Source organism: Aotus nancymaae, unplaced genomic scaffold, assembly GCF_030222135.1.
Source record: "Aotus nancymaae isolate 86718 unplaced genomic scaffold, 86718_ANA_hifiasm-v0.15.2.pri h1tg000040l, whole genome shotgun sequence".
In the NCBI taxonomy this organism is placed as follows: domain Eukaryota; kingdom Metazoa; phylum Chordata; class Mammalia; order Primates; family Aotidae; genus Aotus; species Aotus nancymaae.
Window position 1 is genome coordinate 108,679,056 of NW_026988454.1, and position 15,819 is coordinate 108,694,874.

At 38.6% G+C, this 15,819-nt stretch overlaps 1 protein-coding gene across 1 annotated transcript in view; it reads right to left on the minus strand.

Moving 5' to 3' along the window:
• Positions 1 to 15,819, minus strand: part of LRRC1 (leucine rich repeat containing 1) — a 128,996-nt gene that overhangs the window by 68,895 nt on the left and 44,282 nt on the right. The window contains exon 2 of the mRNA XM_012441631.3: positions 13,097 to 13,214. Within this exon, the coding sequence (XP_012297054.2) occupies positions 13,097 to 13,214 (118 nt within the window). The remainder of the gene's footprint in view (positions 1 to 13,096; positions 13,215 to 15,819) is intronic.

Consider the following 15,819-nt stretch of genomic DNA (forward strand, 5'->3'; position numbering starts at 1 on the left):
CACTCAACCTCCCAGTTTTGCCTAATTTGCTCAGACCCACTTGTTCATCTTAACCCAGCACTCATTCATCTACTCCCTGAATGGAAGGCCTGTTTTTTAATATTTTGTAACTCCGTTAAACAAAGTTAAATACTTCAAGACATCAACTGTTAATGTTCATGGTATAATACTTTCACCAGGCACCTCTACAAGCAGAGGGTATTGTTAGGTAAATACAGGCCTGATTGCTTCAGAGTACCTTTTAAAAGCTACGCATTTGTTTGGCCTGCCTCTGGCCACATTCTTTCCCTCTATACCTACATGGCCCTGGGGGTAACTGCCTCCCTAACTTATTTCAACACAGTACAGACTTGGAAACTGCTTACTCACCTCTTTCTTCACTCTGGCTGACTTTTAACTTATCACAACCTTCTGGAAATCCCCCCCGTCTTGTCGATTATATACCATACACCAACCTAATAGCTTCCTGTTGGTGTTCATGTTACAGAAAAGGCAAAAGTTATTGATTAATCTGCCTTTTTAAAAAACTTGTGCTTAAGTGCAAATAACAACACAAGAAATGCTTACAACCTATGTTAAGTGAAGAAAAAGCAAGATAGGAATATCTATTTGTTAAATGATCCCAATTTTGTAAAACAGAAATGAAAAGATAAAAAGATAAATAAAATGTACAAAAACATTGATGATTATTTCTGGGTAGTGGGATATAAATGTTTTTATACTGAGGAGACAGAATTATTATTTTATAGTTCAATAAACTTGAGACCAAAAACCGTTCTACTACTCATGAGTCACACAACCAAAAGTTTCTAACCTGAGACTCGGTTTTGTCACCTGTAAAAAGGAGATGGCAAGCTTATTTCTTGGAGACAGTTTGAAGATTAAATGAGATAATATAATACATATCAAGTACTTAGCCTCATATCTGGTACACAGTAATTACCTAATAAATATGTTGATAAGAAGGATTCACACCGTTCTCTTTGCTTTTCAGCAATGTTTCTTTATATTTCACTATTAATTCTCAACAAGGAACATGCACTTTAAAGAACATAAACCAAAAAATACACAATCCTAATAACTGATTTCTGTACCCTTCTTGGAATGCTCTTTGTAGTCTTCTCAGGGATAGGTCAAATGTAACTCACTTCGTTGACACCAAGTTAAAACAAGGACACCTGCTGAATTAACGCTGCTCTATATTGCAGGGAAGAACTTCAAAGAGGGAAGCTCACTGGCTGCTTGAAGCAGAGGTTCATGTAGTATACCACCAGTGAGACAAAACTTGGTAGCAAACCAGGTCAGAGTTAACCCATTGCTAAGTCAGTCAGTTTGCCCAGAGAAGACAGGGCTATGGAAATGTGCCACACTAAGAAAATTTCCTTGTCACTGAGTGACCAATATAAATGCTAATGGAACTAGGTACTGATGTCACCACATCAGCATCTCACCTCTCCTCGGCATCCGTATCCCAAAGTTAGATGTCCCATCACAGTGCTTACTGAATATCCACACCCTGAGAAAAGACCATGGGATGATTTCATCATCACTCATCAGAGACGGACAAAGTCACCTTCATAGAAGAGAGAAACCTGCTTCCAAGGGACCTGGGATACTCATGTTATCAAATCTCTTTACTTTTCCTTCAAATGTAAAACCCATACATTCCTAGTTTTTGTCTTTCCTGATTATCACTACACGTATGGGAATGTTTCAATCTTTTGCCAAGACAGCATAACAGTTACCTCTGAAATGTTATATCAGATCTTTCTGAGAAAGTTCTTCTGCTTTGTATTGGATGATACCCCATTTCTAGCCATAAAAGATATACGGCCACATGCGGTGGCTCATGCCTATAATCCTAGCACTTTGGGAGGCCGAGGCAGATGGATCACCTGAGGTCAGCAGTTCAAGACCAGCCTGGTCAACATGGTGAAACCCCGTCTCTACTAAACATACAAAAATTAGCCGAGTGTGTTGACAGGAGCCTGTAATCCCGGCTACTTGGGAGGCTGAGGCAGGGGAATTATTTGAACCTGGGAGGCAGAGGTTGCAGTGAGCTGAGATGGCGCCATTGCTCTCTGGCCTGGGCAACAAGAGTGAAACTTTGTCTTAAAAAAAAAAAAAAGGATTTATGAACCACCTGTTACGATCTGAATGTTGGTATTCCCCAAATTCATCTGTTTAAACCTAATACCCAATGTGATACTATTAAAAGGTACAGCCTTTGGGAAGTAAGTCATGAGGACTCTACTCTCTTGAATGGGATTAGTGCCCTTATAAGAGAGGCTCAACTAGAGGAAGATGGAGCAATAAAAACAAAATAAAAGGGGGTAACACAAGCTCCCTTGCCCCTTCCATGATGTGACGACATGGCAACAAGGTGCCATCTTTGAAGCAGAGAACAAGTCTTCATGAGACACCAAATCTGCCAGCACCCAGATCTTGGATTTCCCAGCCTCCATACTGTGAGCAATACATTTCTCTTGCTTATAAATTATCCAGTCTAAGGCATTTTGCAATAGCAGCCCAAACAGACAAAAATACCACCTCTTAGGGTGGGCCACTTCTACAGGTGATTGAACTTATTCACTAGTGGTTTTGTGGCTTTCTTTTTTTTGCAAGTTTAAATGTCTTAGAATAACATTTTCCAGTTTTTATCTTCAAATTCAGAGGGTAACAGTCTATACACTGTCCATCCTTTCTCTCAAAATAGAATAAAACTGACACCTCTGCCTTTATCATCTTCGGTAAACTCCAAAAACAATGAAAAACACCACTCCTCCTGGGTTCCTTATCTCAGGTCTATCACTAACTAGGAGTATGATTTGGGGCACATGAAAACTTCTTCAATGCTCAGTTTCTTCATCAGCCATCCCTGAGATGCTAATAGCCACACCTCACAGAATTTGTGTGTGGATTAAATGGCACATGTGGTGAAGCAGGACAATGCCTGGCATATGGTGCACGGTATCTAGAAGTTGTCTTGAGCCAAAACCTCACCTTATCACTCTATACCTCACGCCTGCTTGTGTCCTCAGCCACCCTGCATTCTTACCTGCACAGTCCTCTCACAGTCTTAGTTCTGATTTTCATGACCCAAAATGAAAGATGATAGAATTACAGCACCTATACTGAATGCTCATTCTATACAAGGCACTGTTCTAAGTAGTTTATGTTAATTTTTCTAACAAAAACATACTTTGAATTTAGTGGAGGTATTTACATGCACAGCCTCTTTTAAGAGTAAAAAAACCTCTATAAGGTTGGTGCTATTAAAATCATTTAACAGATGAATAAAATGAGGCAGACAGAGGTTAAGTAATTTGTCTAAGGTAGTGATCCTTGGGCTCACACACTTATAATGATGACATATTTCCTAAAGCGAAGTACTTCAAGGATTCCTCAAACATAAACCTCTAGTTTCTAAAATATACTTTTTAAGAAGGCAGTTTTTAAAACTTCAAATAAAAAAGTCACAAACACTTACATAGGTTTTATGCTATTAACTTATCAGTGGCCATCAATCATGTTAACTTATGTCTAGGTTTATGCATTTATGTGCAGTTGCGGAAAGGCAGGCTACCCTCTCCTCTTTGGACAGGCATCTTGAGTTTCTTATAAACATGTTACTAGGAAGTTGTGAAAGTACAATGGGATTGTGTGTGCGTTTGTGTGTATCTATGTGTGTCTGTGGTGTCTATGTTTACTAGGTGTGATGGTTATTTTTATGTGTTAATTTGATTGCAACACAGGATACCAAATTAAAACATTATTTCTAGGTATGTCTGTGAAGGTGTTCCTGGATAAGGTAAGTATTCAAATTGGTAGACTCAATAAAGCAGACTGCCCTCCCCAATGTAGTGGGCATTATCCAATCTGTTAAGAACCTGAATGGAACAGACAGTGGAAGAGACAGGAATTTGGCCTTTTTGCTTCATGCTTCCCTGTTTGAGCTAGAACATCATCTTCTCCTGCCTTTTGCCTGGAATTTGCACCTTTGGCTCCCCTGGTTCTCAGGCCTTCAGACTCAGCCTGGAATTATACCACTGGCTTTCCTGCAGAGGGGAAACCCTGGAACTTCTCAGTCCCCATAACTACATGAATCAATTCCTATTAGATCTCTCAGAGAGAGAGAGAGATAGATTTATTAGAAGTCGATTCATATATGTCATACATATGACAATATATATGAACATATATATTGCCATATACGTATGTATGGTGTCCTATTGGTTCCGTTTCCCTGGAGACATTTAATACAGTAGGCTTGAGTGTGATCAATGGCATAAAACCATATAATTCCAGCATTCAATTAAGTGCCAGGTGTAGCAGATGATGTACTGGTCATTAATGGTCATAGTTCTTCTCCTCTTGCAGCTAACTGAATTTCCCAGCTCCATTCAATTAAGTCAGGGACATAAACTTGGCTGTAGACTGTTGATTGAAATGATGTATACTATCTTGTTGGCATAGTTCATAAAACATTTCCTATGTGCAATTCTCTGTTTTCTTCCCCTCCCATAAAGACTTTGTAGCTGCTAGTTGAATAAAGATGTGACATCACAAGAAGAAAGAAGCCTGGATCCCTGAAAAACTATATGGAGCACAGCCTCTTACCACCTACTTCCCCAGGTAATAAACACACACACTCCGTAAACTGTAAACTGAACAGCAATAAAATTCCTCACTGCGTTAAGCCACTGAGATTTTTTAAACAATAGTTAGTCTATGCTAATGCACAGAACTTAACATTTCACCTAGCAGAGCACACCATTTGCAACACAGTAGTCAGCTAAACAATAAAAAGAGAAAGAATCCCATGACAATTTATATGACTTTAATTGTTATTATTATGTACTGAGTTTTAGTTATTATGTTCTTTGATTTTTTTGATGAACCTTAAAATTTTCAGTGAATAGTTAACAGAGAAGCACTAAGATATTTGCATTTATATTGTTGACTCCATAAAGCTACAACAAACATTTGAAAGAAATTTCTAACAAACGACAATGACAACCCAACTGAGAAATCCACTCATTGACTCCCTCTACATTTGCTACCAAAGTATAAGAACTGTTAGACTGCTTCTTACCAGCATTGAATCAAAAACGCCTTTTCCTTCTTTCATGTCTTTTTCACATCAGTTGCTACTGATACTAGTTACTGACACTTTCTGAACGTAATGAGCACTTCATTTATACCACAATATAACAGTCATTATATTTGTCTGTTGTACCTATGGAGTTGTTATTTCCTTAAGGGATAGAACAATTTAGCATAGAGCCTTACATTTTGTAAGTACTCAAACAATATTGCTTGAAGTAAAAAAAAAATGTGTTATTATTGAGATGGAGTCTCACACTTTCACCCAAGCTGTAGTGTAATGGTGCAATCTCAGCTCACTGCAACCTCCATCTCCCGGGTTCACACGATTCTCCTGCCTCAGTCTCCCAAGTAGCTGGGATTACAGCTGTACACCACCACACCTGCCTAATTTTTTGTATTTTTAGTTGAGACGGGATTTCACTACGTTGGCCAGATGGGTCTCAAACTCCTGATCTTGTGATCTGCCCGCCTCAGCCTCCCAAAGTGCTGGGATTACAGGCATGAGCCACCATGCCCAGTCAAAAAATTATTATTATTATGAACTACAGTTCTTAACGGTAAGGATTTCTTAAAGTACCAAAGTTTTAGGCTTTTTCAAACTGAAAAGAATAAAGAATCTTTTTTTTTTTTTTTAAGACAGAGACTTGCTTATCACCCACTCTGGAGTACAGTAGCATAATCATAGCTCATTGTAACCTCGAACTCCTGGACTCAAGTGATCCTCCCAAACCAGCCTCCCAAGTAGCTGGGACTATAGTCACACACCACTATGTTTTTAACAATCATTATCATTATTCACTTTGAGCCGACACCCTAGTTAGATCAAGGACTTATTCAAAAACTTATAAAGCTAATTTTAAAATCATATCATTTCTATATTTAATCCTCAAATTGCAGTTCTCAGTACTGCTTTTCATTCCCTCTTTCCCTCTTGACTTAAGTCCCTTTCCAAGAGTTGTTTTTTCTGGCTTAGTAAGAGGAGAACACTGTTTGCAGTAGTGCGAGCATGTTGCTGTCACCATCCTGACAAAAAGATGCCATCCAGCCTTCAGCTGCCTGGAGGCTCAGCACCATTTGGCTCAGCCAGATTCACATGACAAAATGAGTGACCTCAAAATCCAAATGATGCGAGCACTGTGACTGGAAACCATCAACCGGATACCTACAGAAATTGCCTGATTAAAAAATAAGCAGAAACTATCATCCCATATGTTAGGGTTTTGTTTTATTTCAGAAGAAAACACTGCAATTATTTTTCCTTCCATAACTTAGCCTGTTTGGTTTTAGAAAATTCAAGATCTAACACAGAACATAGCATGTACAGATAAAGTGAATGAATGAGCTAGGGAGAGATGGAGGTAGGAAGATAAGGAGTTATTTAAAATAGATAAAACATTTAGAGAATCTGTAACTGAATGAAGAACTTCTTGACCTGAAAAACATATTCAGAAGTGTTGGTCTCAAACTCAGATCTATTACAATCTTGCCAATTAAAAAAAAAAAAAGAGTAAGAGACAAAAGTTATATAACCTACAACTTATTCACCAGTCACAACTTTTCTGATTACAGAATATTAACAATATTAACAGAATAAAGAGGAACAGTAGTTTACTCTTCCATATATATGTTCTGATGAAGCAAGTGGAAAGAAGACCACTTGACCCTTTGAAGGCAGACCAAAAGACCCTTCCAGATGGGAGCAGAAAAGGAATATGGAATGGCTAGAAGAAAATAGGTAAGAAGTGTAAAATATACTTATAAAAAGAGACGTATTTGTAAAGTTTATCCCAACTTTTTCAAGGTTTGAAATGGTTTCCATATATCTTCATGTTTAAACAATGCTCACTGAAATTTGCAGAATGGAAAGGTGATTAGAAAACATCACAGAAGCCTGATTTCTCTTCACCCCCACTTTAAAGATAATTATAATCTGGAATTAAAATGTGTGTAGAAGGCAATTATATATTTTTTCTATATTAACTCTTCTTCCTAACAAAAGAGAAGGTAAGGCTGGATACAGGGGCTCATGCCTGTAACCCCAGCACTTTGGGAGGCCAAGGCAGGCAGATCACAAGGTCAGGAGTTCAAGACCAGCCTGGCCAATATGGTGAACCCTATCTCTACTAAAAAATACAAAAATTAGTCGGGTGTGGTGGTGGCACGTGCCTGTAGTCCCAGCTACTCGGGAGGCTAAGAAAGAAGAATCACTGGAACCCAAGAGGCGGAGGCTGCAGTGAGCCGAGATCATGCCACTGCACTCTAGCCGGCAACAGAGTGAGATTCCATCTCATAAAAAAAAAAGAGAGAGAGAGAGAAGGTAAAAGTTAAGGCAGAGAGGAGGCTCACAATGGGAAAGCAGAAGTACTTGCAAAGCAAGAATGCAAGCTCTGGGCTCAACACTGTCCAGCCGGCCAACCTAATGTACAGTGAGCACAGAGGCATGCCCTCTTTGCTGAATGTCTCCTGTGATATTTTAACAATGGCAGTGACAAGGAAACTCTCCTACTGTAATGTATGAAGTCCAGTCACTGGGGCAGTTTGCTAAAGAAAGTGCTAAATTTGGGCCCAAATTAGGCAGCAAGAAAGGAGAGAACAGTGGCTTAACTGTGGCAAGTCTGAAGTCCACATGGGTAAAAACTCCCTTCTGCCACACTTCTGGTGTGTGTATATAAGTATTACAAACAAACAAAAAAGGCTAATTGTTCATAACTAAGTAGGAGGACTTTTAGGCACACTAGAGTTACCACTTGCCAGAAAGGACTCTTTTCAGGGCATAATCAGAATTACCACAATTTGATGCTATCATTTCAGCAGGCCTCGAGATTAGTTTTAGATTTTATGAAACAAATCCATAGCTACGGACCAAACATTGATCAGCATCTCGTGGTTGGACAGAGGACAACTAACCCAATCATGTACTTGAAGTCCAGTCTCTAGAAGAGGGTGAGACAATGTCCCTACTGGTAGGCAGTCCACTTAGCCTGCAGTGCTGTCCTGGTGCTAGTGATGATTGTACTAAAACTATCTTACATTTAAGTTCTTGTTAACTCAAGTTGACAAAATAATTGGTGAAAGTATGCAGTCTCTGGACATGTTTTTTCTATCTGCAGTTCTATTTGCCCCGTAAGAGAAAGAGACTCATGACCTCTTTGGCATGTCATGCTAATACTGACAAGTGTTTCCTTACCTTCAGTCATCCCTATTCCACCTTCACAATTTTTGCCATCCTGGTGTAGCCCTTGCATTCTTTATTATTTGTCTCATTCTTTTAAACTGACTTTTAAAATTTGGATGAGATTTATTTTTAAAGGAAAATCGTTTTAAATCACTAACATGAATTCAAAACTATTATCACCACTAGATATAGAACATAAATATAACAAATACAATATGGTGTTATCAAATTTTACAGATGCAATCCAAAAGGAATAAAATTGAAAATAAAAGGATAATTTTCTCACCATGACTCAAAATTTAAAATTGCTGTTTTGCAGTACCACTTAAAATCATCTCCAGCAGTGCTGGTAGTATACGCCTTACACTTTAGGAAAAACTGAACTAAATGGATAATGATATAGTACCGTGATGTAAGTCAAATTACAGCATAGACTATAAAATTCAAATTACTAACCCTTGAGGCAGGAACCATGAAGCATTAAGAAAGTCTCCCCTAGATTCTTGAAGAGCAAGATCCTACTATGTGATAATACCACTTCTCACACAATCAGAGGTCATTTTCCTCAAGCAGCTAATAATCAGTGAGCAGAGAAAGCGGATGTAAGGTCCAAGCATTGAGGGATATGCATTTCACCACAGAAAACTGCTGCAGAACTTAATTCTAAGTCTGTACACTTTTTGTGAGACGGAATGTTACCAGCAAATTCAGATATCTAGTTCATATACTCCAATCTATGTTCAGGGAAAGCACCTAGTTTTTTGTTTTGTTTTTTTCTCTCATACGTATTTCAGACATTTACCTGTTTTTTAAAAACAACAAAAAATTCACCAAGTTAAGACATGAGAAGTGTGTTGCTTTCCTCAACTCTCACTGGGCTTGTACAGGGAGCAGGGTCTTGTTCCACTCCGCAAAACAAGGCCCAACAGCATCAGAAGGGGCCTGCCCAAAGTTACCACGTGCTGACAGCAGAGCCAGGGCTCCACGCCAGGGTCCTCTGTGCTGAGCAGATCTAGGCATTCTGGGGATGAAACCACATGCACTGCGCCCATCCCACAGTGCTCTACTTGTCCCTCAGGAAAAAAAAAAAATTCTCACAGCCTAGATAATCCATAAGCGCTACCCTCCTTTTCCCTAAACTCACGCTTCTCTTTTCCAACACAGCACACAATTCCCTTGACTTTGTGCCTGAAATGTCAGAAAACAAAGCCACAAAAGTCAGTGTTTGGCGGTCTTGGCAGTCCTTCTTGGCCCAGAAAATGAGCCTGTAAAACTTCTCTCTTCATTTACAAACTTTTTAAAAGAGAAATGCAAAACCTGACTTTTCTCCTCACTTGAGCAAGGAAACATCAGGAAAGGTCAAATTTTGCTTTTAGAATCAAAGCAAACTTGAGCTAAAGTCAGCTCTAGCATCTGATCCTTTAACCAGGTATGGAAGGATGGAACGGCTGGAAGATCTCCCACCTTTCCATATGGGAGGGTGCAGGGGTGCCTGAAGGGAGTGAATGTGGGCTCCTAACCACAGGAAGCCACTGAAGGCAAGTTAGCAGCAAGCCTACAGGTGGTGATGTCTAAGATTTTTCTCCTTGGTGTAGTTGGGGGACAAGCAGAGTTGGCATTCCCTAGGAGCTTTTTAGTGATGCAGAATCTCCAGACCCATTCCAGATCTACTGCATTAGAATCTTCATTTTAACAAAAGTCTCAGATAATTCCTTGCACATTCAAGTATGATAAGCATTAATCCAATGAATTTGATACCAAATAACCTTCCCTTCCTCCTCCATGGCCAAAGCAATGCAAAATCAAGAACTAAGCAAGGTCCTATCATGACAGTGACCAGCCCTGGTTATAACCCTGCTACAAACCACTCGGGCTAGGTAGGGACCCAAAGGAACAGCCTCTGACCAGAAAGTGGGCACTGTCAGCTGGGGCAACAGAAGACCAGAGACCCACACAGGCCTCCAGGCACCAGCCACAAATCCTCACAAATGCCTGCACCTGTACAAATTCAGGATCCCACATTGCCTCTCCAAATCCAGGCTTTGTGACTTTTATTTGCCTGCTCAGTTGCCTAGGGTATTCACATTGATATGATTTTATCTGTCCAAAAACTGAGAGAGGAAGCATAGTGAGATCTACCCGACCAGGAAATGGCCCAAGCCTCCTGTACCTGTTGGTTACAGTATATGGTGACCTTGTTCTTCTGCGCTGTCATCTGTGCAGATTCATTCACTCTTTTAACAACCTCCGGGAAAGCCCTGAACCTTCCATGTCTTCCCCTTTACCCCGACATCTAACACACACATCATGCTACTGAGCCAGAGCCAGGCCCTGCCAAGAAAGGAAGGGAAGAGTTAACTACCTCTCAGCATTTCTAAGACAGCAGGATAAGAAGGTGAAAGTTCTGCAGGATCCTTCACAAAACTCCAACACTTGCAGCAGGAAAGGTTGAAACATGGCAAAAAAAAAAAAGAGCAGGGTAGGTGTCACAAGGAGCAGAAACATTTTTGTGTCCTAATACTGTCTTCAGCGAAAGCCTAGTTTCTTTTATCAACGTGCTGGAAGGTAAAAGTGGACACACAGGAAGAAGCATGCAGCCCTTCTTTCTAGCTACAAATATCTGAAAAGAGCTGATATGCGAACTGATGAAACTGGCGACTGACCAGCGCTGACTTCCCATGGAGCATCCCAATAGAGTTAATTATGGACTGGGAACTTTTGAGTTGTATGGTTTCTTTCCTCCCAAATAGAGCCAAAACTTTTCATCTTTCTTAAGTTTTTCTGGATCCCTGTTTATTTCTAATACCCATTTCAAATTTGCGATGTATTTCTTCCAATTTTGTGACTTCTGTGACTGTTTTACAAAGTCACTGCTCCCTTGCAGAGTTAATAGCTAGTCATTCTTTATAACGTAGATAACTGCTAAGACAAGAGAATCATTTCAATCATGTATACCCTGGGTAAGTAGTATACAGGCTAATTTCTGAGGCAATTCTGGCCTGGCCAGATCTCAGATACCCACCTCACCCCATACTCCAGTGTAAGTGAAGCTGCTCATCAATAACATTTGTGCTGAGGGGCAGAGCCATACTTTGTACTGGTTGCCATCCACCTCCCAGGGAAGCAAACCTTTAGAGTGGATGGTGACCTGACATGTACCCTATGTCTTATGGTTGGCAAAAAGAGGTAAGTTAAGTCAACTTATCTTACCCATTCCTCACTGAGAAATCCTTCACTGGCAAACAAACGCTACAGCGGGGGCAAAAGTCAAACAGTACATAAAGAGAAGTTATAAAAAGAGGCCACAAGCCAGTTCCAACAAAGCAGGTCAGTGAGGAGGGAAGAACAGAGGACCCACAAACAGAAGTAGACACACTGGAAAAGAGAGGCCATGAAACCCCGAAGGTAGTGTCAAATGCAAGCTTGGTGCCGCTGCTTTTGGTGTATGTTAATTCCACTTCCTTCCTTATAATCAAATCCACTTTACCTAAGTAGATCTGGGTTCCCTGCAACCAAATAAACCACTCTAAAACAAGCCCCCACTGCCCCTCAAAAGTTTTGGGTTTTTTTACTTTTTCTAGTACCTTCAAAGTAAGAAATAATTTTCATGCAAAATAAAAGTATGTCACGATCACATGGCTAAGCCAGAAGACAGTTTTTAATTTTTGTAATGTAATAGATAACAGCAATTTCAAACCTATTAGAAGTTGGCAAAAAAAAAAAAAATCATTTTTTCTTCACTGTGTTTTCAACCAAGTACTGATTACCACTGCTGCATCATAACAACGATCCACAGAAGAATACTATGTCTGGGACCTGAGGTTTCTGTCAAAGACATCAGACTGAAACATATAGACCTAAAGATAATTGATTCAGAAGGAACTTACAGATTTTTGTAGGAAAGCAAAAGCAAAACACAAAATAAATCAACTGTGTAATAGTAGAGAAATAAAGGAATTACTTTTTAATAAATAATTCAGACCATATTTGAGACTTATCCTGAGGAAATTATACCAGGGTCCTTACAAGAACTAAATTCCATCACTAGATAGGACCACTGGCAATTGCTTCTTTAATTTAATAAATCAAATATGCTATAACAAGGAGCAGTACCCATCCATTTGGGAAGTACTCTAAAGGGTATAAAACTCAGGGTTAAACCAAGGTACCCATTTAGAAATGAAAGGGATTTGAGTATCCCGTTAGGGTATCTATTAGGATGCCCTATTCAAATGTTCAATAAAAATGAATCAATAGTGGGATCTGGAAATCAAAATAAACTCACAAATATACCACACAAATTGAAGTGGGCAAAACCACCAGCAGCCTAATTAGAAACAAATTAAGACAGAAGATGCCTGAATGCAAGCAGTTCTGTTCACTACAGGGAAAGCATACCAAGCAACCAACCCACAGGCAAGAGAAACCAACCCTTCCCCAAGACAGGTTTCCCTTGCCATAGCAGCACCCAAGCATTGCACAAAAACCATGCCACCAATCCACAATATCATGTTCAGCAAAATGAGTGGGCAAGGTTAAATGGTTTCCCAGACCACTCTCTAACTCTAGGAATCAACTTACTCGGAGAAAGCTGTCTCCTAAAATTTGTGTTATGAATTTTTTTTTTTGAAAAATGCCTATAATTTAACTGACCTATTGAAAAATGGCATTAATTTCATCCCAAGAATCATATAGTTTTCCCAAAACTATCAGAGAAAGCACCTCCAATAATACTTATCTAGCTATATTTACTAAAACTGCCTCCAGCATCTGAAGAAACAAAGGGGCAACCCAAGTGGAATCTTTTCTTACCATTTCGAGACACGTCTAGTTCCACCAGCTGCATGAAGTTTGCTATTTCTGGAGGGAGCCGCTGAATCTCATTATCACTAAGTCCAAGCTTTCGTAATTTGACTAGCTGGAAAAATTGCTGAAAGACAAAAGAGTTTCATACAGATTTCACATATATTTGTATCATAAACTTTTGGGCTACTATGAAATGTAAAACAATATCTTTTAAAAACTAATGAAGATTGTACCAACATCAATTTCCTAACTTTGACTGCCATACTGTAGTTGTGAAGACGTTACCATTGGAAAGAACTAGGTATAAGTTACCTCTCAGTACTATTTTGAACTTCCTATCAATCCACAATTATTTCAAAATAAAAAGTTTTTAAAAATTAATGAGCAACTTAATGAGAAGAGCAGTCACTCCTTTAAGCTCTCCAGTAGATAGAAATATCAACTTATGAAAATTGACATTAAATATGCAATGTCAAATAGACATATAAAAATGTCTTTTAAAAATATTTTTAAATACTTAAAAATTTTTTAATATTTTAAAAAGATATTTTAAAATAAATTATTATACATGAAAAAGTATAATAAATATCCCACAAATGTGTACAGACAAAAAATATATTTTTGACCAATGTAAAAAAGTCTTTACTGGATACTTCCATCAATCATGGCAGACTGAATATGTGCTCTTTCCCCACACTTTTTAAAAACTGTACTAAAATGACACAAGGAATTTATAAACAGATGAACATAAACGTAATGTGAAATAAGCCCATGAAGACAAAAAGTACAGAAAGCAAACTACATACGCAACAAAATCCTTTAAGCTAGAAAACAGAGGGATGAATGGTAACTAATAAACAAATCAAAACAAAGCTGAAATTTAATCCTGTGGGAGTGAGTAGCCAATAAGAAACTAGGTCTAGGTACCTCTGAGGAAAGGAGAACTGATTGAAAATTTATATAAAGAACAGTTAAATTGCCATATTCTCTTCTCTACCTTGCAGAGCCAGGCAGGAGCCTGGAAATTTTCCCTCTATAGAAAAGTTAAGTCCAAACACAGCTAAGCACAGCTGAAGGCAGGGGTAACGTAACCCTGCTAAAAACAGGGGACTGAGTCAAAGCCTGGTCAGTGAGATCCCACCCTCTCTTCTCCCTGCAGCCTGGCTCTTGGGCATGAGCACAGACCTGCAGACACTGATATAGAGAAGTTTCAGGTTATAAGCTTCAACAACACATGGAGCTCCCCAACAGGCCCACTTCACCTCATCTCCAGCACCACATGCAAGAAAAAGAATGTGCGTGTACACACACACACACACACACAAACACATACCCCACATCTCAGAGGAAACAAATATGACGCAGGAAGCAGGAAAAAAACTTCCTCAAGCAAAAAATAATATCCTCAGAGAAATCACAGAAGATGAAGCAGCACAATGCCATAAAACGCATAATTCAAATAATTAAAAATACCATTTCAGAAAGTGAAAAATATTGTAGCATTGATAAAAGAATCCCATAAAAGGGGTAAAAAATAAAGTTAGTAGAGCCCTCAAGGGTGAATAAAAAGATGAAAAGATGGGAAAATGGGAGAAAAAAGAGAGGAAAACTAATGGACCAGCTCACAAGGTACTACAAAATAATTCATAGTTCAAGAGAGAAATACAGGGAACTGCAGGACATGCCTTTTCTGGTTTGAGAGGGCCCAACATGTGACCAACAAAATGAATGAAAAAAAGGTTCATTCAAGTATTCAAATAATACTATAAAATGTTAGAACTCCAGAAATTAGATTCTAAAAGCTTCCAGAGCCTGGGAAATAAAGGAAAAAAGTCATAACAAATAATTGGGTATCAGAATGGTACTGGACTCAAAAGCAACTTGAAAGTAAGAGGGCAATGAAACGATGCCTTCAAAATTCCAAACAATCATAATGCCCAACCTAAAATTATATACCCAGCCAAACTATCAATTAAGTATGATTATAGAATAAACACATTTCAGTCACGCATGGTCTCAAAAAGTTTAGCTTCATTGCACCTTTCTCAGGAATCCATCAAAATATGTAAGCAAACTTAAAAGAAAAACAACCTGAGATCCAGAAACAGAGAATCAATAAAACAGAGAAAGGCAAAGGAAATTCCCAGTATAAAATCATGACGGGAATTACAAGATGTTGCTTGAATATCAGGCCCCAAGAGCAACCCATCTACACTGGAGCAAAATATGACATCTCCCAGAGAGAGGTTTTGAAAAAATAAATAAAATCACACCCAAGGAATTATCTCATATATTTGGAAGTATCAAAGGAGATTTACAACTCTTTCAGAATGTTTGGTAATAAATTAGAAATAGGCATAGAGAAAACAAAGCAAGCAAAAGGAAAGAAGGTAATTAATTCCAGTGAAAATATAAAGTCAAAAATATATAATCACAATATAAAACTTGACTAGGAACAATACTTACAGTCATAACATTATAATATCTATACCTGTAAAACCAAAATTTATGTTATGTCAATATTGACAGAATGGGAAAGAAACTGTAAGAACTAAAGCCTCATCTTTCATAAAAAGAAATCCATAAATAACTCAAAGAAGAAAAGAATCAAGCTGTAAAAGTATGCCATTTAGCAATATGGAGGCAAATATTCATAGAAATGGCCAAAAGCCAGAAACTGGAATAGGGAAGGAGGCAAGAGGCTGCTGTTATTCATTGTCACACTAAAC